This window comes from Trichechus manatus, unplaced genomic scaffold (genome assembly GCF_000243295.1).
Source record: "Trichechus manatus latirostris isolate Lorelei unplaced genomic scaffold, TriManLat1.0 scaffold00014, whole genome shotgun sequence".
In the NCBI taxonomy this organism is placed as follows: Eukaryota; Metazoa; Chordata; class Mammalia; order Sirenia; family Trichechidae; genus Trichechus; species Trichechus manatus.
The window spans coordinates 25355549-25376743 of NW_004443950.1; the positions used below are offsets into that span (position 1 = coordinate 25355549).

The window sequence follows — 21195 nt, forward strand, 5'->3', positions numbered from 1 at the left end:
ACAGGAGATGAGGACGAGACCTCTGAGAAGTGACCTAGGTGGAGATGTTATGGAGACAGGCGGAGATGAGGACGAGACCTCTGGAGAGAGATGGGGGCCGGGTAATTCTGAAGCAACAGCTGAAGACAGTTTTAGATGAAACTGGCAGGGACAGGGCAGGGCAGTCACTGCAGTGTCTGCATTTGGGGAGTGACAGGAACAGCTGGAGCAGGTGAGAGACCAGTGGTCAGACAGGCAGGAACAGAAGGACAGTGCCACAGGAGGCATGCTGTACAAGAGAGAACGTTACACACTGTGGTCAAGTATGTTTATTTGTCTTTAAAACTTCAGTGTTTTAGCCACTGCATCGTACTGCTGCAAGCCCACGATGTTTACGCTGTGATCAGATCTCCTGACAGATTAATGAAACTAATTTTTTGCCTTCACAGGTCTAGAGCTATGTAATATTTCAGATTATGCTCTGATTTTTCTGGACAAAGTATGTAGGGTGACCCTTGAGTTTACCTCTTAAGTTGCAATCTTAAAGTTAACCAAATACGTAACTCTGTTATCATTTTTGATATTTAATGGAGCGATATTTTAAGAAACAAAGCTATAAACGTTTCTCAGCACAATTAACAGATTCTCATTTTTATAGGTCAAAAGAACAGCTAAGACAAAATAGACTGTGATTGCAGTTAACAGAAAATGATCATGAAGGGATGACAATCCAGAGAAGAGGCACAGAAAGAGAAAACATCTGTTTCGTGACACAAAGCAGCTCTTTTTGGAGGCACTGTTGGAACCTACTAGCTATGTACTTAATACACATTCACATACAAATAGCAATAGCCTTTTCAATTTATATCTAAACTGCTAATAAATTCCTGGTGATACCCTATTTTTTCTTCACATAAACACTGTATAAAAAAATCTTCTAAAAATAAACTTCTGTATTTTTTGGGAGTTTGGTTTTCAGTTATTATTTAGGGTGATATACTATAGAAATCAGTTTGGTTTAATGCAAAGTGCACCTAATGGATGGAAAAGATGTTTATCACTCGTTATCACTCCCCACCTAAGCGCTGAGGAAATCATTGAACTCTCTGCGCTGTAATTGCTTTATCTATAAAATGAGCTAGCTGTTGTTCCTGGAAAAAGAATGTCCATGTCTCTATCTGTAGATAATAAATAAACACTGGCTCATTTTAAAAATTTATTATTACTATTATTCAGGCCATTCTGACATTGCTGCTGAAGTTTTCCTCTGCACCAAAAAGCAAATCAGTTGCTATCAAATCGATTCCAACTCCTGGTGACCCCACGTCGTGTGTCAGATTAGCACTGCGCTCCGTAGAGTTTTCAGTGGCTGATTTTTCGTAAGTAGATTGCTAGGCCTTTTCTTCTGAGGCGCCTCTGGGTGGACTGGACTACCAATGTTTCAGTTAGCAGCTGAGCATTTGGGTAAACACTTTATTACTCCGTATAGCATCAAACTTTTAAAATAGTACGTTCCTGTGATATCTATGAATTTCTTAAGAGACAGTAGTAATTTCAGGGGATAAAAGAAATTATCAATAAAATGACATTCTGGACAGAATTTGAAAAATCAAGAAATCCTACTCATGTGAAAAAAGTTTTAAATATGTAGTTTTTTCAAGAGGTAAATACTACGATAATAAATTAAAGCTAACGTTTCATGTAATTGCACAAACCTTTTCCTGCCAGTGTAAAACACCAATGATTGCCAGGATGAAAACACAGACGCCGATGAGCGCTATAGCCGTGAGCAGAACAATGTTACTTGGGGTGAGATACAGTTTGGCACTCCAGCTGTAGATGACACAGAAGAGTTAAAATGATAAATTTTAACTTAAAGATGACAAACTTGTACTGAGACCAAGAAGCAGAAAAGCTTATTAATTCACTCACCCATCTATCCGTTCATTATATATAAAAATGCAATTAAATTTAGATAGTGCTAAGAATATTGATGATCCTGCAGAGTTCAGATTTTACTGAGAGAACTGAAATAGAATTTTTGATGAAATTCTTTTTCTAAGTTGGATCCTGTGAGAATTATTCTTAAGGAAACTTATCAAGGGTACTTTGGACAATTTTAGACATCTTTTTTACATCTTGACTGACTTGCTGCGTTTAGAGTCTTGAACTCTAAGGCTAAGTGGTCCCATGATTTCCACAGCATCATCTGTCCACAAATGTGCTGTGACCATCTAAAACAAAGGGATGGCCGAGTGGGTGCAGCCAGACCTCCACTGTTCCTGTGTCACGTGGAGGGTTTACATCACCCCAGTGACTTGGGTTGAGACCTACTGCAGCATCACTTCCAGGCCCTCAGTGTTAATGCTGCATCCAGAGGTCGTTAGCATAAGTAAAACTAGCTCTTCCCTTTGGAAACAGTCCGTATAGGACAGAATACGCAAACCCTGCAGAGCCGAAGCCTGGAGTTCGTATCACCAACAGTGCAGGTGGTTTTATGCATGGACCTTTTGTTCTCTCTGAAAAATAATGGATACATTTTCATTTTAAAAGTTTAATAACTTTAACATCTTAAATAACATTCTGATGAATAACAAGTAGCTATTGCCTTATTCTGGGATGATAATTAAAATTTATTGATCCACAAGTTGGCCTCTAGTCAGTAAGTCTCAAAATATACCCAAACTAAATTGATGTTTTTTATTATCTACATAAATTTGAAAAGAACATTTTTTCAGAAAGAGCAAGAAAAACGTGAAAAATATTGCAATTAGGGAAGAAACAAAGCTATGACAGAATTTTCCAGAAGTTCATAAGAGTAGGAGAACCTTAAGAAAAGCAATAGCGCTGATTACCCCACATTAGCCACTCTCAGGGCCTTCCTCGGACTTACAGGCAGCAAAGACTCTAGCGGGGCCAAAGGCCAGGCCTCGTTTCTTACTCAGAAGCGGTCACTCTTTACAGTGTCCTGTGTCTCCTCCCGGACACATTTATGCATCTATATCACGTCTTCTACACAGAGAGGCACGCATTAGAACTGCTCTCCTGCCTTTTGTTCCCTCCTTTGCTTATCACTCTGAAGACGCTGTCTCACGTCCACGGCGGTTCGCGTGTACCTGGGTCACGGGATCGCGTCCAGAAGTACCCTGATCTGCGTAGTTCTTCACTCAGCACCCAGTTGTTCTAGTTTTGTTCTGAGCTGCACGTGTAGAAACCACCACAAACACACACCACAGGCTCATTCACACAGCCTCAGCCAGGACAACACCTGTTCCCGCTGGGCCTGTCTTACGCTGAATACTGTGAGAATGACTGTCGTTTCCTTAAGCAAGCTGGTCCTGTGGCCCACAGATCTACCATAACACACACCTAGTGTGCTGGTACACGGGCTCTCGGGGGGTCGGGGGATCCTGATTTTTGTAGCATTTGCCAGTTTTCACGTGTACATCTACTCCACCATGGCTGACTTTAAGCTGCCACCTGATGTCCCTGCACAGAGCTGGACAGAGATGACAGACTGGCGTACAAGCTGGCATGAGCTGGCCCAGCACACCGCTGAATACATCCCGTCTGAAATTGTAATAAAAACAATGACGCCTGCATTTTGAAGGGGACTGTAACAAGCAGGACCCCACGAGGACATATTCATATAAACATCCACCATTTCTCCTTGGTTATCTTCCCATATTGCTATCAGATTAGCATTAAGACCAAGTAATAGTTTTTGAAATTTCAATATTAGTGAATACCTCCCTCCACTGTCTACTTTTAAAAGAACAGAGTCAATCTGGTAATTTAAAGAAAAATGAATAAAGATAAGGTAGGGAATTAGAGTTAAATATTATGAAAGGAACATATTCTGCTAAAAAAAGGATAAAAATAGCTATTGTTTACTGGAAACTGAGATTTCCGGGCATCGTGTTATGTACATTGCATCCTCACAGCAACCCCGTAAGGCAGATCCTCCCTCTTCCCTTCTACAGACACAGAAATCAAGGCTCTGAGAGGACAAGGAGCGAGCCTCCAGTCTCCATCAGCAGCAGAGCTGTCTCCAGCCTAGGTCTGTCGGACTCCAAAATGTGCGTCCCACCACTCCTCAAAGACTTTATTAACAACATCAGTGCTTATTCAAAAGTTTTATATCCTGAAATTTTAGAGTTTTCAACTAGTAAACTGAAAACCAGTTTATTTAACCAGAATAGATATACATCCCCAATTCGTCACCCTGCTGTTTTTCTACTAGGATTTAATTTGCTCTTCACTGACAATGTCGGGACCCCTTTGTGTGGGTACGCTTACTCACTGAAGGTTGCTGTAAGCAAATAACGGGATAGCACTCAGTAGGGAACACAGCAGGAACAAGAGAGTTTTTAAAAGATGCAGCTGCATCTGTGATTCAGAGTTGTTAGTATTTCCCAAATGCAGCTGAAGGAAGGGCATTACCTTCGAGGAACATTGTGAGGGTACGGAATGACGATTAGTTGGGAGTTTGGAATGATTGCAGTCCACTCTTGTTTTCGTATAGTCTGGAAAAAGAATTGAAGAACATTTAAAAACCTTTTTGTTTTTTTCTAACAGTTAGTACACATACTGTTTTCTAACATTGGTTAACAACCCCACGGCATGTCAACACATTTAAAAACCATTTAAAAAAAAATTAAATACAGGAAAAAGCTCAAGTATTCTTTGAGAAATTTAAATCCTAGATATGAATTAAACTAAATTTACATATTAACATTAAATCCAAAATAGGGCTCCTGTGTCATCTGTTGGTAAAAATTTTCTGATCTTTCCTGAGAAGAGTTCTGTTTGTGTCTCATGGATTCATTCATTCATTCATTCATTTAGTATGTATTTGCTGTTTCCACTCTTAGGTAGCAGGCACCGTTCAAAGGGAGATGTGAAAACGCTGCTTGGAGACAGCATTCAAGTTGAGGGGGATTCTGACAGTAAACAAAACCCACGGCATGTTGTCAGCTGCCCTCAAGCCGACCGCGACGCCTGAGGAGCCCATGTGTGCAGAGGAGAACTGCCCCGTAGGTTATCAAGGCTGCGACCTTTGGGGAGCAGTTTGCCAGTCCTGTCTTCTGAGGTGCCTCTGCGTGATTTCGAATTGGCAATCTTCCCGCTGGTGGTTTAGTGCTTAGCCACGTGCCAGCCAGGGACTCCGCTACGGCCCGTCAGGTGGTGAAAAGTGGTAAGGTCAGAAATAAAGCAGGAAAGAGGGCTATTTGTGAACTTTATGGTAGAGGTGGTGGAAAGCTATACCGTATTTTCAAATCATGAGGTGTTCAATGTAAGGTAAGTTTAGTTAGGTCGCTACCAATCAATTCATTTTATTCCTTTAAAAAAAAGTACAATAAAAAAATTAAAAAATTAAAAATAATAAAAAAATTACATATTAAAAACCAAATTGTGAACAAAACAAATTTTTACTCACCTTCTCTCCAGATGGACGGGGAATACCAACATAAAGATGATCTAAAAAGTTTGCACTTCGCCCTAAACCAAGTACGCTGTATGGTAGTTGTAGAGCTAAATGCGCTGACTGGCTGAGCTGTCCAGCTAGATTTTAAAAAAAAAGAGGCAGTTTGGAAACATTGCTTTTTATCAAATGTTAAAAATTTAAGAATTAGAACTGATTCTGTAAAGATGAAGAAGTAAAATGAACCCCCAGTTCAGAAATATTAACGACCCATTAAAATAGCTTTATTGAGACATACTTTATACATCAAAAAACATTCACTTTAAGTGGACAGCTGACTGGTTTTGAGTATACTCAGAGTTGGTCAGTATCACCACAATCTATTTTTAGAACATTTTCATCACCCCAAAAAGAAAGCCCATACCCACTGGCAGTCTCCCCTAATTCCTACCCCTATCCTCCTAGCTGTGGGTAACCGTAAATCTACTTTTTGACTCTAGATTTGCCTATTCTGGCGATTTCCTAGGAATGCAATCACATAGTATGTGGTCTTCTGGGACTGGCGTGTCTCACTTAGTGTCATGTTTTAAAGGGTCATCAGTGCACAGCACGTTTCAGTATTTCCTTCCTTTAAATTGCCAAACAGTATTCCAGTGTATGGAATGGATATAACATATTTTGTTCATCCATCCAACAGTTACTGGAAATTTAGGTGGTTTCCACTTTTTGGCCTTTATGATTAATGCTGCTATGAGTATTTGTAGACAAGTTTCTGTGCTGACTTATGTTTTCATTGGGTATATACCTAGAAGTAGAATAGATGGATAACGTGGTAACTCTAGATTTAACATGTTAAGGAACCACCTGTTTTGTAAAGTGGTTGTACCAATTTACATTCCTACCAGCAGCATATGAGGGTTCTGATTTCTCCACATTCTTGTTAACATTTGTCAGTCCTTCCGATTGTAGCCATCCTATGGTTGTGAAGGTATCTCCTTGTGGTTTTGATTTGCATTTCTGTAATGACTAGTGATTTTGAGCATATTCTCATGTACTTCTGGCTATCTGTGTACCTTCCTTTTTATTTCTGTAAGGTTGGTAGTGATGTCTCTGCTTTTTATTTCCGATTTTAGTAATTTGAATCTTCTCTCTTTTTTCCTTGGTCAGTCTACCTAAATATTTGTCAGTTTTGTTGATTCTTTCAAGAAACAACTTTTGGTTTCACTGATTTTCTCAGTAACATAGACCAATCATAATCAATCAATAATCTATATATCTATATTTAATATAGTCATTAAAGAGAAATAAAATAGCTGGTCTCTGCTTGATGGTAAAATTTTCTACTGCTTTATATGACTAAGACACATCATTTTACTCGGACTTTGGGAAGATCCAGTTTTTAGTTGAGTGGATTCTCAACTAGCCACTTACTAAAAATTAGTGTATTCTATAGATAGCAAGCACCTGCTATTTATCAGGCACTCTGCTGATTACAGTATCACCTTAATCAATTTACGATAAAATTACAAATCTAAGACCTGTGTTAATTTAAGGTCACTACATAGATACTCTTGGTTTTTCAACAGTCCTACTTAGTGATAGCTTAAACACAAGAAATCTAACAGGCTCTGTTTACAGAAAGGCATCATCCATGAACAGAAAGTGTTTAATACCTTTTAAAAGTATGTGGTGGGACTAGGTGTTACACAGTGTGGCTCTGGAAAGACCCTAAATTATCCTAAATTAACAGCATATTGGAAGTTTGTGGGGCTATGTGTACAATGCTAAATTCCTAGGTTTTAGAAGTTAGGATTATAGCTACTCATGGAAAACCTTGTAACAATGGTTGGCCTCTTTTCCTGGGATGAGAATAACAGAATAAAGGAATCCACTGATATTTGACTGTTAATCCTTTGGAGTATTTTGAATTACAGCATATCTGAATTAAGCTTCTAGATAACTGACAAGGATAAAATGATAAAATATGTTTGTTATGAATTGAACTGTGTCCCCCAAAAACATATATTGAAGTCCGAACCCCTGCGACCTGGGAATGTGACCTTGTCTGGCAGCGGAGTCTCTGAAGATGTTTTCAGTGAGCATGTGGTCATACTGGAGTAGGGTGGTCCTAATCCAATATGAGTGGTGTCCTTATAAAAGGGGACAAGAGACAGAGAAAGGGAAGATGCCATGCGAAGATGGAGGGAGAGATTCAGGTGATTTATCTACAAGCCAAGGACACCACGATCAGCGGCCAGGTCACCAGAAGCTGGGGGAGACGCGTGGACAGATGCTGCGGAGCCCTCCCGAGGCAACACATGGCTGACACCCCGCTTTTGGACACGTAGCCTCCAGAACTGTGAGACGATACACTTCTGTTCCGAGAAGGCCCTTGGTCGTGGCACTTTGCTACATCAGATCTAGTGATGTACCGCGGCGTGTGAATGAACCACACGGTAGAGACACCTCCTAGACTGAAAGCACCTCCATGAAGAGAGGTACTGAGGGGGCTCCAGTCTAGCGACTTCTCGTCTCTATGTTCCAGCACGGTGGCTGGCACATTTAACAGGCACCCAGTAAATGTCTGTCCTACTAAACTGAATGTTTGCTAGTAAATAACAAAGTATAATTTGTACAGTTGGTTAAACTCAGTTATTCTTGAGTTCTTATAATATGCTGTGATTACTGCTGAAGACATCCATTTGGGCTTTTAATTCTAACATGTAATCAGCTTACAGGCTGGTGCGTGAACACATGTACAGGGAGCACAGGAGACTTGTGACGTGAGATCATCAAAAGCACAGGAGCTGAATGCCCAAACACGTGTAACACTGTCGTTTGGTCTTTAGTAAGTCCCTTGCCCTTTCTAATCCTTATTGATTCATTTGCTTAAACATTTATTCAGTGTCCACTGTATGCCTTTTACACAGAGACAAGAGAGGCAAACCTTGACCTGGAGAAGTCTAAAGACACAACAGAGAAATGTAATCGAATGCTTCCTCATCTGTGAAGTTAGAATAACAACACTATCTACCTAATGGCTTTGGCAGTTACAATACTAGCACTTAACTATTAATGTATTTAAAAGAGCTTGTAAATTGCGAAGCACCATACAAACGTTAGTTGCTACTTTGATGATTATATAATCATTCCTCATATTTTCTAGTTTTCTCAGCTTTAATTTCCACTTGATGTTAGTTTCTGAAAAACAGTATAACAATTAACAATTTTTCAAGGAAGTTTTTCTAATATTTCTTTTGGAATAAACCAAGAAGTTTAGAACCCTGGTTCTAACTATATCTGTCAGCCTGCTTCCCAGTTACAAATTTCGAATGTGAACAGTATTTTCGTTTTACAAATTAGACGTTTAATCCACACACCATAAAACTCCCCCCTTGAAAGTTTACAGACAGTTCAGTGGTTTTTCGTGTATTCCCAAGATTGTGTAGCCACCACCATCTAATCCCGGGACACTTTCATCCCCAGAAGGAAACCCTGTCCCCGTTAGCAGTCACTGCCTATTTGCCCTCCCCCCAGCCCCTGGCAAGCACTGGTCTAGCTGGTCTCTATGGAGCTGCCTGTTCTGGGCCTTTCATATAAATGCAGCTACAATACGTGGCCTTTTTCATCTGGTTCTTCCACTTAGCATAATGTGTACGAGGTTCACGCCTGTGCATCAGGTTTCAATACTTCATGCCTTTTTGTGGCTGAATAACATTCCGCCGTGTGGACACATGAGGAGCCCTGGCGGTGCAGTGGTTAAGCACTAGGCTGCTAACAAAGCCTGGCAGGACGAGCCCACCAGCCTCTCCGAGGGAGAAAGATGTGGCGGTCTGCTCCCGTCAAGACTGCAGCCTAGGAAACCCTAGAGGGCAGCTGTGCTCTGTCCTGTAGGGTCGCTATGAGGCAGAATCGACTCGACTGCAATGGGTCTGGATTTGGGTGTGGATAAATTACATTTCCTTTACCCATTCATCCGTTGATGGACATTGGGTTGTTTCTCCTTTTTAGCTGTTAGGAATACTTCCGCTGTGAACATTCCTGTACAAGCTTGTGTCTACCTGTTTTCAGTTCTCTTGGAAACACACCTAAGAGTGAAATGACTCAACTCTGTGGCAGCTCCAAGTTTAACTGCTGGGAGAGTGAGTACTTTGACTTTGATGCCTGCTTTTCCGTAGCGTGATGCACACGCGTGTCTACTGAGGGAACGATAAAAAGCCACCGCAGTGCACGTCAGAAAGGACGCAGTAACAAACAATGAGGGGACTCCACAGCGCTCATAAAACCAAACTGCATTAGGCGTTCCTGCCTGTGGAGTTCCAATTTAACGGTCAGTGCTCCTTTTGAGGGGCATCGGGGAGGTGAGCTGTTCTGAGGGTGTTCGCAATTATGTTTCCACCGCCATGCTCTGGATTAAAAAAATAAACTCTGCTTTCCAAAGTGGACACTGTGCCATAAATGAGCTAAATGGGAAAGCTTGGTTTATACCTTAGTGCACTTTATTCTCCATGCTGGAAATCTCTACCTGTGAGGTAAACCAGTAGGCCATGGCATTCTGGTATCAGCTGCCCTTTGTAGTGGCAACAGAAAGCACAAGGGAGTAAAATGGCTTAGTTCTGACGCAGGGATAAAAGACATATATCTAATTTACAAACCAAAGGTGAGAGGAAGTTTTTTAAATCCCAAATTGCAAGATAGGTTATTTTTACTGAACCATGTGATTTTTTAAATAACTATTCATTAGACTAGGTAGCCATCACATGTTACTGGGAGATATGAGGAGGCATTTACTTGGCTATCAATATACATTAAAGACAAAACAAAAATACTTTGTAATTTTTCCTTTAGAAAAGCCCTTTCTTTCACACGCACCTTCTTCCTAAAGGACGTGATTAAAGTTGACTTCTGTAAGCGTATTTTTTAAACTCGTAAGTTGCCACCTTCTGTTCCTCTACATTTCTGTTCCTTTCTTATCCACTTCCTGCACCGCCCAATCACACCTTATCAGTGCTGACACTTCTGTCTTTGTGAATTCTTTTATATTTGGCTCCCAAGAAAAAGCAGAATACACTCCTTTTAGCAGTAATCTACTGTTGCATAACAAACCAGCCAAAAACGTGGTGGCTGATAGTTAATAATCACTGTATCTCTGTTGGTTGTGTAGGCTGGCTGGGCAGTTCCCGCTGGCTCCCCTGGGCTCCCTCACGTGGATGTGCGTGGATGGTGGGCCAGCTGGAGGCTGAGTTCAGCGAGGATGGCAGCCTTGCTCCCTACTATCTGCCATCCATCCATCATGAAGATCAGATGGGGCTTCATCACACGCAGCCTCAGGGCAGCATTCCGAGAGGGTCGGTCCCAGTGTCTAAGCGCATCTCCCGGGTCTATTTGTGTCCCATCTGCTGATGTCCCACTGCGCGAGCACAGTCAGCGGAGGAGGGGAGCGTATACGGGGATGCATGCTTGGGAAGCATGATTTATACCTCAATGTTCATTAAAGTAAAACTGTACTTTTTCTTTTTTCTCTTTGCTTTTCAGTTTGGTAAGTGCTCCTTCAGAGTTGCATCAGGGAGGTGAACTGTTCTGAGGTTATTAGCAATTATGTTTCAACTGTCATGCTCTGGATTAAAACAATAAACTCTGGTTTCCAAAGCTGACAATGTGGCACAAATGAGGAGTTTTTCTCTCTCAAGTTTGACCACGCTCATGCCCTTCCTACGTGCAAAATATATTCATTCCGTCACACTATCTCCAAAAGTCTTAACAAATCGAGCATCAAGTCTGTATCTACAATCTCATCTGAGTCATCTAAATCTAGTATGGGTTAGACTCTGGGTGTGTTCTATCCTGGGACAGAATTCCTTTCCATCTGTGTACCTGTGAAACCTGTAAGTTTCCTGCTTCCAAAATACAGTGATGAACCATGACGAACGCAGGCATTCCTATTCCAAACGGGATAAACTGAAGGGAAAGAAGGGGTCATGGGTACCAGGCAAGTTCAAAACATAGCAGGTCAAATCTCATTAGCTCTCAAGGCTTGAAAATAATCCTTGTTTTCCAGGCACATCTGGGCAGTGGCCCTGCCCTCCAGGCCAACTGTGATGGCAACTCTGCCCCCTCTGCCCTGGGCAGCCCCACCAACACAGCAACTCTGCCCCCTCATTCTGGGCAGTGGCTCCATCTTCCAGCCTGCTGGCATGGCAGCCTCATTCCCTCAACTTTGGGTGGTGGCCCCATTCTCCTGACCTACTGGAATGGTATCCTCACCCTCTGAAACTGAGGTGGGTGGTGACCCCACACCTTGAAACCTAGGGGGCAGTGGCTCCAGCCTTTGAAACCCAGTAGGTGGTGGCTTTACCCTTGAAAACTGAGGAGGTGGCAGCCCTGCCCCCTGTGCTCCTTCCCACAGTCCCACTGATCAGCACTCCTCCTGGGATTGTTCCTGCTTTTTCTTGGAAGATAGATGTTTGCAGCCCAGCAGGCTCCCTGGTCAGTTCCCAGACTACAGAATTCCAGGAGGCAGACAGCTTTCCTTTGTTTATCCTCTCTCTGTCCATTTCAGTCTAAGCTGACAGGATTTCTGCTGAGGTGTCTGACAGGATCCGTCCATCATAGGCCTAATCTCTTTAGCAAAAGACTGTGCAGCCACACTCTTGGTGTCCTTCCCAGGATACGCTCTCCTAATTTTTACAATAAAATTTTCTGGTTTCTTTTTACACAGTTCATTTCTAAATCTATGTCTTTCCTCCTACATTTTACTTCAAGTGGCAATGAGAAACCATGCTGCCCCTTTAAGATCCTGCTTAGAGATCTCCTCAGCCGAATATCCAAATTCATCAAGTTCTACCTTTCACAAAACATTCAAACATTAATTCAGACAAGTTCTTTGCCATTTTATAACAAGGACTGCCTTTCCTACAGTGCCCAGTAACATGCTAATCATTTTCCCATGTAACATCCCCATGCCTACGAACATTCTGTTCATGGTGATAGAATCTTTTCCCACAGCTTTCAATTCTTTCTGAGCCCTCATCAGAATCACCCTTAATGTCCATAATCCTACCAGCAGTCTTTTCAAGGCAATCTAAGCTTTCACTAGCAAGCATATTAAAATTCCTCCAGCCTCTACTCACGCCAACTGATTGAATCAGATTGAACTACTTCATAACAGCAATGAGACCACTGTTGGGCCAAGCAAGTGGGAACCGTAGCCTAGCCAATCTGACACATAAAACTAACCATCACAGCTATGGAGGTAGGATCAACTGGACTTTTTTCATGGATTAATAAGAAGCCGATGAAGGAAAAGGGAATCAAGGGTGGCTCTTAGGATGAACCTTGAAAACATTATGCTAATTCAGAGAAGCCAGACACAAATATATCACACAGCTGTTGCCAATACAACTTTTACAGGTGTACAGCTTACTGACAGGACTTAAAATAATCAACTGTACGACTCTACCCTGAATCAGGGGGATTCTGCCATCACCATAAACCAAAACTTAGAACGCCACATGCAATAAAGACCCCTCCCTTTCCCCTCCCTCCTGCCCCTGGTAACCATTAATAAACTTTAGTCTTTATACATTTGACTTTTCATGTATTTTTATATAAATGAGGTCATACAACATTTGTCTTTTTATGATTGACTTATTTTAAGTGCATACTGGATATTAACTTCCACTTTAAAAAGATTTAAAATCTGTGGTAAAAAATACATAAAATTTGCCATTTTAATTGAATTGTACCTTCTTAAGTGTACAATTCAGTGATATTACAGTCACAATGCTGTGCGACCATCACCACTATTTCCGAAACTTCTTCATCACTGCAAACAGAAACTCAGCGTCCATTAAACAGCAATTCTCAGTTCCTCCCTCCCCCCAGCCCTTGGTACCCCAAACCCACTGCCGTCGAGCTGATTCTGACTCACAGCGACCCTACAGGGTTTCCGAGGCTGTAAATCTTTACGGAAGCAGGCTGCGACACCTTTCTCCTGCGGAGCGGCGGGTGGGTTTGAACCACTGATCTTCTGGTGAGCAGGTGACCACTTGAACCACTGCACCACTAACCACTGATAAACTCTGGTCTCTCTGCATTTGCCTGTTCGAGACATTTCCTATAAGTGGGATCAAACAACACCCGTCCTTTTGTGTCTGGGTTATTTCACTTGGCGTAACGTGTTCTCTCTTAACGGCAAAAGTTCTTCAGATCACGCGTGCCTCCTCCCATAAACTTCCTGGGTGTATTAAACGGTATCTTCTTAAGTGAAAGAGGAGGTGATTCACCTCTCAGTAACAAACATCTCCCCAATCTCAGCTATTAAATCATTCACATATCACTAGAAGAAATTCTAAAATATTTATGGATTAAAGAATCAGTGCTTTCTCTTACCTACTTTAACATAAAAGACTAACATTAGCCTCACATAAATGTTTGGCAAGGAGTGCTATTATTTGGTCTTTGAGTGTTCAGCTGATGAGTTAGTATGACATTTTCTAACCTGCAGATATAAGTAAACTGATTTCTGTTTTCTACAATAAAACTGTCAGTACTATGTATTACTGAAAAACTTTGAAAAGCAGTTCTCATATGGAAAAGGTTTAAAGATATTAAAAGGAATGTACTTGGTCAGAATGATACATTTAATAAAATAATCCATCTCCTACATTTTAGTTGCAAATACGATCAAATCCTTTGATTAAAATGGCTGAATTTAATTACAGTCTACCTGTTCAAAAGGTAACTTTTTTGGTCTAACTGAAGAATGTTAGAAATATTAGGAAGATATTTTAAGGTGAATCTATTATTTTCATCAGACTGTCTTAGGAAAACTGAAATTTAGCTTCATTAAATCCACAAAGACAGAAATACAAGAGCAGAATACCAGGATCATAACTTAATATACTGGGAAATTTTCTCTTCTTCCATATCCATCAATGTGTGTAATATTACGATACTATTTTATACTGTTTTTAGTCTCACGTATTTTAACTTCAAAAGCTTTATGGTATAGGAAATCTCACACCTAATACTATTCAATGATATCATCTTTGTAACATGCTTAGCACAGCGCTTGGTACAGAGTAATTATTAATCAATTTTAGCTATTATTATTACGCAGGAATAGCCCGAAGCCCCTAGGACATAGAACAGCACGAGAATGTTCCTCAAGAACAGACATCACTCTGGGTACTGAAAGTACAGTGGATTACAGACGCCTTTACTATCACTCAACTACTAAGTAAAGTAGGATCAGCACACCCCCAGAGAGCCAAGGAAGGTACCCATGTTATCTCAGTGCAGAAATCCAAAAGCCTAAGGCCATGAAAAAGGAAGAGAAACATTATGAAATACCACTGTGCGTTTGTTAAACTGTAGACATCATTCCACTACACAGTTACCATGGTTTAAAATGAAAGAAAACGAAGGTTGTTAAGGATAGTTTCCCTCTTTTTAGGATACCCCTAGCCTCTGACAAGATGATATTTAAAAATACTGGTGTTCTTTCAGCTAAATAACAGATTGGCTTATAAAATAAAGTCTATTCCCCCTTATATTCTCACCTTCGTTTGAAAGTAATTGTTGATTGTTTGGCCTCATATAAAGGAGCACTGTATTTATGGGTGATACTCATTATTATTATTTTTTTTTTATTGTACTTCAGGTGAAGGCTTACAGAACAAATAGTTTCTCATGAAACAGTAGTACACATGTTGTTTTATGACATTGGTTAACAATCCCACAACATATCAACCCTCTAACTTCTCAACCTTTTTTTTTTGGTGAAAATACACATAGCCAAAGATACCCCATTTCAAAAATTTCTACATGCACAGTTCAGTGACATTGACTATGCTCTTCCAATTGTGCTGTTATTCTCACTTAAGATGAAGGCTTACAGAACAAAATAGTTTCTCATTTAACAGTTACTACAAATGTTGCCCTATCACAATGCTTAACAATCACACAACACATCAACAATATCCTTACTCATCCTTGGGTTCCCTATCACCAGCTTCCTTGTCCCCTTCTGCTTTCTGGCCCTTGTCACTGGACTCCTGTACCTCGTTAGTCTCATTTGGTTTTACGGGGCTGTCCACTCCCGGGCTGAACAGTGAACCTCGGAGGTAACTTCACCACTGAGCTAAAACGGTGTCTGGGGGCCATACTCTCAGGGTTTCTCCAGTCTCCTTTAGGCCAGTAAATCTGGTCTTTTTTTTGTGAGTTAGAATTATGCTCTACATCCTTCTCCAGCTCTGTCCAGAACCCTCTGTTGTGATCCTGGTCAGAGCAGTCAGTGGTGGTAGCCGAGCACCATCTAGCTGTACTGGACTCAGTCCGGTGGAGGCCTTGGTAGCTGTGGACAATTAGTCCTTCGGACTAATCTTTTCCTTGTATCCTGTTCTCTTCACTCTCCCTTGCTCCCGAAGGGATGTATAGTCATTATTTTTTGAGCCCATTGATTATTTAGCTAAAGGTGACCTCAGGGTTAGTTTTGGTTCAAGGTTTGAAGACTCTCTCAGGGAGTCCATTCCAGTGGATCTGGATTTTTTTTGGTATTTGATACTTTGTTCCACATTTTTCTCCCTTTCTATCAGGGTCCATCTGTTGTGGCCCTGATCAGAACGGTTGGTAGCGGTAGCTGGGCACCATCTAGTTCTGATCTCAAGGTAGATGAGGCTGTGGTTCATGTAGACTATTTGTCCTCTATACTTTTGAGTCTTTGGCTTCCTTCTTTCTCTTTTGCTCCAGACAAATAGAGACCAAATTTTTAATTTAGTTTAATGAACTATTCCACTACTTCATATTAAAATTTAAAAAAATCCTTGTTCCAACCAGAAATGAACTGTCACTATGATCTATTTTAGTTAAGCTTTCTGCCCAGTTTTTCTGTCTTAAACCTTGTTAAAAGAAAATGGAAGTCTTTCTTCTGAGACTATGTAATCATTTATTCAACAAATACCTGGAGGTCCTAGAATATGCAAGATACATAAAAACAAAATTAGATACACACCCAGTCCTCAATGAGTCTATAGTCTGGTGGGAGATAAGATATTGACCTTACTATTAATCCAAGGTAGAGAATGGTTAGTGTCTTCTGTGAGGTAAAAGATAAAGCTCTCTTGCCATTTGACGAAAAGAGTTTATTTCCAGTTGAGGGAAGGCTAGGGAAAGATTGATGGGATGGTGGTAGCACTGTCAGATTTGGAAGTGCTGAGATGTAGGGATAGGGGAGAGGCAGAGACGGAAAGGGTGAAAAGGGCGCTGAGCACGGAGGTGGAAAAGCTAGACATATATGGGAAACTAAACTGGACTGGGGTGTACGGCACATAAATAGAATAGGGAGATACAAGGCTAAAAGGTAATTTAGGGTTCAATTTGAAATCCTTGATTCTCAGGCACTAGGAAGCCACTTAGGGATGTAAACAGAGCTGTATTGTAGAAAGATTAATTTATACAACTGGATTTCCAAGAGACTGGAAACATTTTCAGATCTCTAATGTTACTGAGGACAAACTGTTCACACTACTGCTACCCCAAATTACAACAGGCCATACCAGAGATTATGCAACAATGTGAAAATACTCAGCCATGACAGTTCTCTGTGGGAGTAGGGGTGAGGAGCAACGGGGCATTCTGCTGAGTATACAAAATAGGTATTATGAGTCTGTACCACATATTTGTTTTTTTGTGGCCTGTAATTCTTCTGTTCTTAATCTGGACTGGAAAATCCAGACTGATACAGGAAAAGGCATACCACCTCTTTGAAAAAATAAAAATTTGAAATTTGTTTCAGGGTAGAGCTAGCCTAAAAAAGCAATACCTATGACTATGTTGCTAAACAATATGATCTGTAATTAAATCAGTGTATCTCTTCTTTAAATTCACTCATTTTACTTTACCTGATAATGTATTTATGATAAATTTAAGATAAGGGGTGGTGAAAAATTAAGTAAGGAGATGCAGAATCTATTTTTTTTCCTTTCAAATACTATTCTACCTGAGAACACTTAGTTGTGCTCATGTGGAACCTGCACAGAGACAAAAGGCAGTTGTCGGAGCAGAACAAGGCGATACTGTGTGGTTTAAAATCAGGAAAGGTGTGCGTAAGGGTTGTATCCTTTCATCATACTTATTCAATCTGTATGCTAAGCAAACAATCCGAGAAGCCGGACTATCTGAAGAAGAATGTGGCATCAGAACTGGAGAAGACTCATTAACGACCTGTGCCATGCAGATACAACCTTGCCTGCTGAAAGCAAAGAGGACTTGAAGCACTTACTGATGAAGATCAAAGACCACAGCCTTCAGTATAGGTTATATCTTAACATAAAGAAAACAAAAATTCTTGCAACTGGACCAGTAAGCAACATAATGATAAATGGAGAAAACACTGAATTTGTCAAGGATTTCATTTTACTTGGATCCACAATCAATGCCCATGGATGCAGATACGCCAAGAACTCAGATGACGTATTGCACTGGGCAAATCTGCTGGAAGTCACCTTAAGGACTAAGGTGCGCCTGAACCAAGCCATGGTATTTTCAGTCACATCATATGCATGGGAAAGCTGGACAATGAATAAGGAAGACCGAAGAAGAAACTGACACCTTTGAATTGTGGTGTTGGTGAAGAATATTGAATATACCATGGACTGCCAAAAGAACGAACAAATCTGTCTTGGAAGAAGTGCAGCCAGAATGCTCCTTAGAAGCGAGGATGGTGAGTACTTTGGACATGCTATCAGGAGGGAACAGTCCCTGGAGAAGGACATCATGCTTGGTAAGTAGAGGGTCAGCAAAGAAGAGGAAGACCCTCAATGAGATGGATTTTACGGTTTGCGGCAACTGAAGTTACAACAGAAGTTACAAAAAAACATGGATACTGAAAACAGTTAAGTCCTTAAATAATACTAAAGCAATAAGAAGGAATACATCAATGGTGTTACTGAGCAATGAATGAGATTTTAGTCAAATTCCTTTGTACCAAATACACTTGCACAGTAGACAGGACTTGCTGAATTATTTACAAGTTGTGGGACAGTAAAACATCTGCTAGGAAAGACCATGGAAGCGGCAATAGACAAATTATATTCTTTCTTCCACTTCTTGCTCCCAAAGCTGTTTTGTGGCAGTTCATCCTACGGTATTACGATGTATATTGACTGTAAATACTAAACTAGAAATCAGTCTGTAAATACAATTGCATGAAGCAAATGTTTGTTTTTGTTGGCACTACAATTTCTGATTTATCTTTAATTTTCCAGAATAGATCTCTGAATCATTTGCATCTGTGCCTATGGGATTTCTAACTGCTAAAGAGTAAATACTTTTCTGACAGTTTCTCTGAACTTCTATATTCTTGTAATTCATTTACTCATTCATCTGACTCTTGTGATTACAGCACGAGTATATATCAATTGCTGCTTAGAACTATTCCATACCTTTCCTTCTTTTCTCTCTCTCTGCCTCCCACCTTTCCTTCCTTGTTTGCAGTGAAAGAAAACCATCCTCATTGAGCCAACCCCCCCTCCTCATCTCTGCTGTCTTGGCTGTCCCTGTTAGACTTTAGCTGACATGAGGTTAAAGTAAGGGAATGAGTCTTCTTCTAGGAATTCATTCTTTCAGAGGGAAGAATGTGGTGGATGATCCAGGAGGGCATAACAATCCTTTCCATTTGCTTTTTTAATGCATTATGAATTCTGACACAAAAATGTACCTCATTAATTAAGTACTGCTCAGGCTATAAGTGTGACCATTTAAAATGTGCTGAGGGATGAAAAAAATTGATCTGGGAAAGAAAAAGATTTTATGGATAGTTACATGTGGTTAAATGGAACATGAATATACTTTCTTTGGAGATAATTTCAGAAAATAAGCATATGAGACATGAACATAAAGAATAACATTTTTTGGACACTGGAAGATATAACTGAGAACTATTAAAATGGAGAAATCTAAATGGTTATAATTAAAATTATAGATAGACAGTGTGCTTATGTGTTACAACAAATATTTTTTCCTCAATAATCTAATGTATACCGTGGATATAAACTCTGTTAGAACTTAATTCAGATGCTTCTTTGCCCTTTTACACGTTGTGCTGTCAGTCGGCCATACATTCCAGTTGCCCTCATGTTTAAGGCTTGTGTTTGTGTAACACCACCTTTTGAATAGATGAAGGTCCACAGAAGTTAAGGCTTACTTAGGTTTTTCTCAGATTATGTTAACAAATACTAATCTCAGAGGATTTAAGGGGACTAATTTTCCTCTGAATTTAAAAAGGAAAGCCAGTAAGTAATTTAAAGGGCATAGAAACAGCTCTTGGTTTACTAATGTTCATAAATGTCCAACAACTCACACTAGTCTACAGGATTTTGTCAACATGCTCCAGTCTCGTAAGTTCTTACCAAATATTGTTTAGGGAATTTGAATCCCTATTGCTGACCTCTGGCTAATTTACAAGAGTAGTAAATACAATCCTCGAGTCAAAACCCGTTTAGCTCATGATAAACTTAGTTTAATTTTAATCTGTCACAGGAACTACTGTTTATTTTGAAAATTAATGACTTTTCTATAATGTAACTGTCTAATATCATTTGCAGGCTTTGCTGGGAAATGGAGTAAGACCACAAAGTATCTAGTAGTAATGACAAGTTCTATATATAACCAAAAGGATAATTAGGCCAGGCCTCTTCTGAATAACATTTAATACATACATGTTCTCTCTCTCTGACAGTGGCTTTTAAACTTTCTTGACCATAACCCACAGTAAAAACTACATTTTATGTCATCACCCAGTACACACACACACAACTAAAATAATATTTTCATGAAAAAATACTTAACTTTCCTATTTGTGATGTACTGTTATATTTTCTATTGTTTGCTTTTATTTTATTCAACAAAAAGTGCTTGAACCTGAGCAACTAAATTAATTTCATGACCCACTAATCAGTAACAAAACCTTAGTATGAAAAAATCACTTCTGTTTGAGAAACTCAGGGCTGAAATATATAAATATGGTTGTTATGGATTGAATTGTGCCCCCAAAAAATATGTGTCAACTTGGCTAGGCCAGGATTCCCAGTGTTATGTGGCTGCCTTCCATTTTGTGATCTGGTATAATTATCAGAGGTCTGAGAGGCTAAGGAACCAGGAAGCAGCAGCTGAAGAGACAAGCAGCACAGAAAGCAGAGCTGCCTTGGTCTCAAAGGGTGGGGCCATGACCTCCTGGGTTTCAAAGAATCAGATCTTCACCAGCTTGGTTCCAGAGTGTGGTACAGCCATTCATGAGTGTCTGGAGAGGGACATCATGCTTGGTAAAGTAGAGGGTCAGTAAAAAAGAGGAAGACCCTTGATGAGATGGATGGACACAGTGACTGCAACAATGCACTCGAGCATAATGATTGTGAGGGTGGCGCAGGATGGGGCAGTGTTTCATTCTGTTGTACACAGTGTCGCTGAGTCAGAACTGACTAGAGGGCACCTAACAACAACAGAGTTATCCTGTGTTGTAAATCCTAACCTCTAAGACGTTAATGAGGCAGGACTAGAGGCAATTATATTGAGGCAGGACACAACCTACAGGATTGGCTTGTACCTTGAGTCAATCTCTTTTGAGATATAAAAGAGAGAAGCGAGCAGAGAGAAGGGGGGCCTCATTACCACCAAGAATGAAGAACCCGGAGCAGAGTACATCCTTTGGACCCAGGTCCCTGCACTGAGAAGCTCCTAGAACAGGGGAAGAATGACAAGGACCTTCCCCAGAACTGACAGAAAACACCTTC

The 21195-nt window shown here is 40.4% G+C and overlaps 1 protein-coding gene across 1 annotated transcript in view; it reads right to left on the reverse strand.

Moving 5' to 3' along the window:
• The window catches only part of ITFG1 (integrin alpha FG-GAP repeat containing 1), a 202474-nt gene that overhangs the window by 1903 nt on the left and 179376 nt on the right, over positions 1 to 21195 (reverse strand). The window contains exons 15-17 of the mRNA XM_012554181.2: positions 5420 to 5544; positions 4423 to 4505; positions 1695 to 1812 (exon numbers count right to left, since the gene is read on the reverse strand). Coding sequence (XP_012409635.1) covers positions 1695 to 1812; positions 4423 to 4505; positions 5420 to 5544 — 326 coding nt within the window. The remainder of the gene's footprint in view (positions 1 to 1694; positions 1813 to 4422; positions 4506 to 5419; positions 5545 to 21195) is intronic.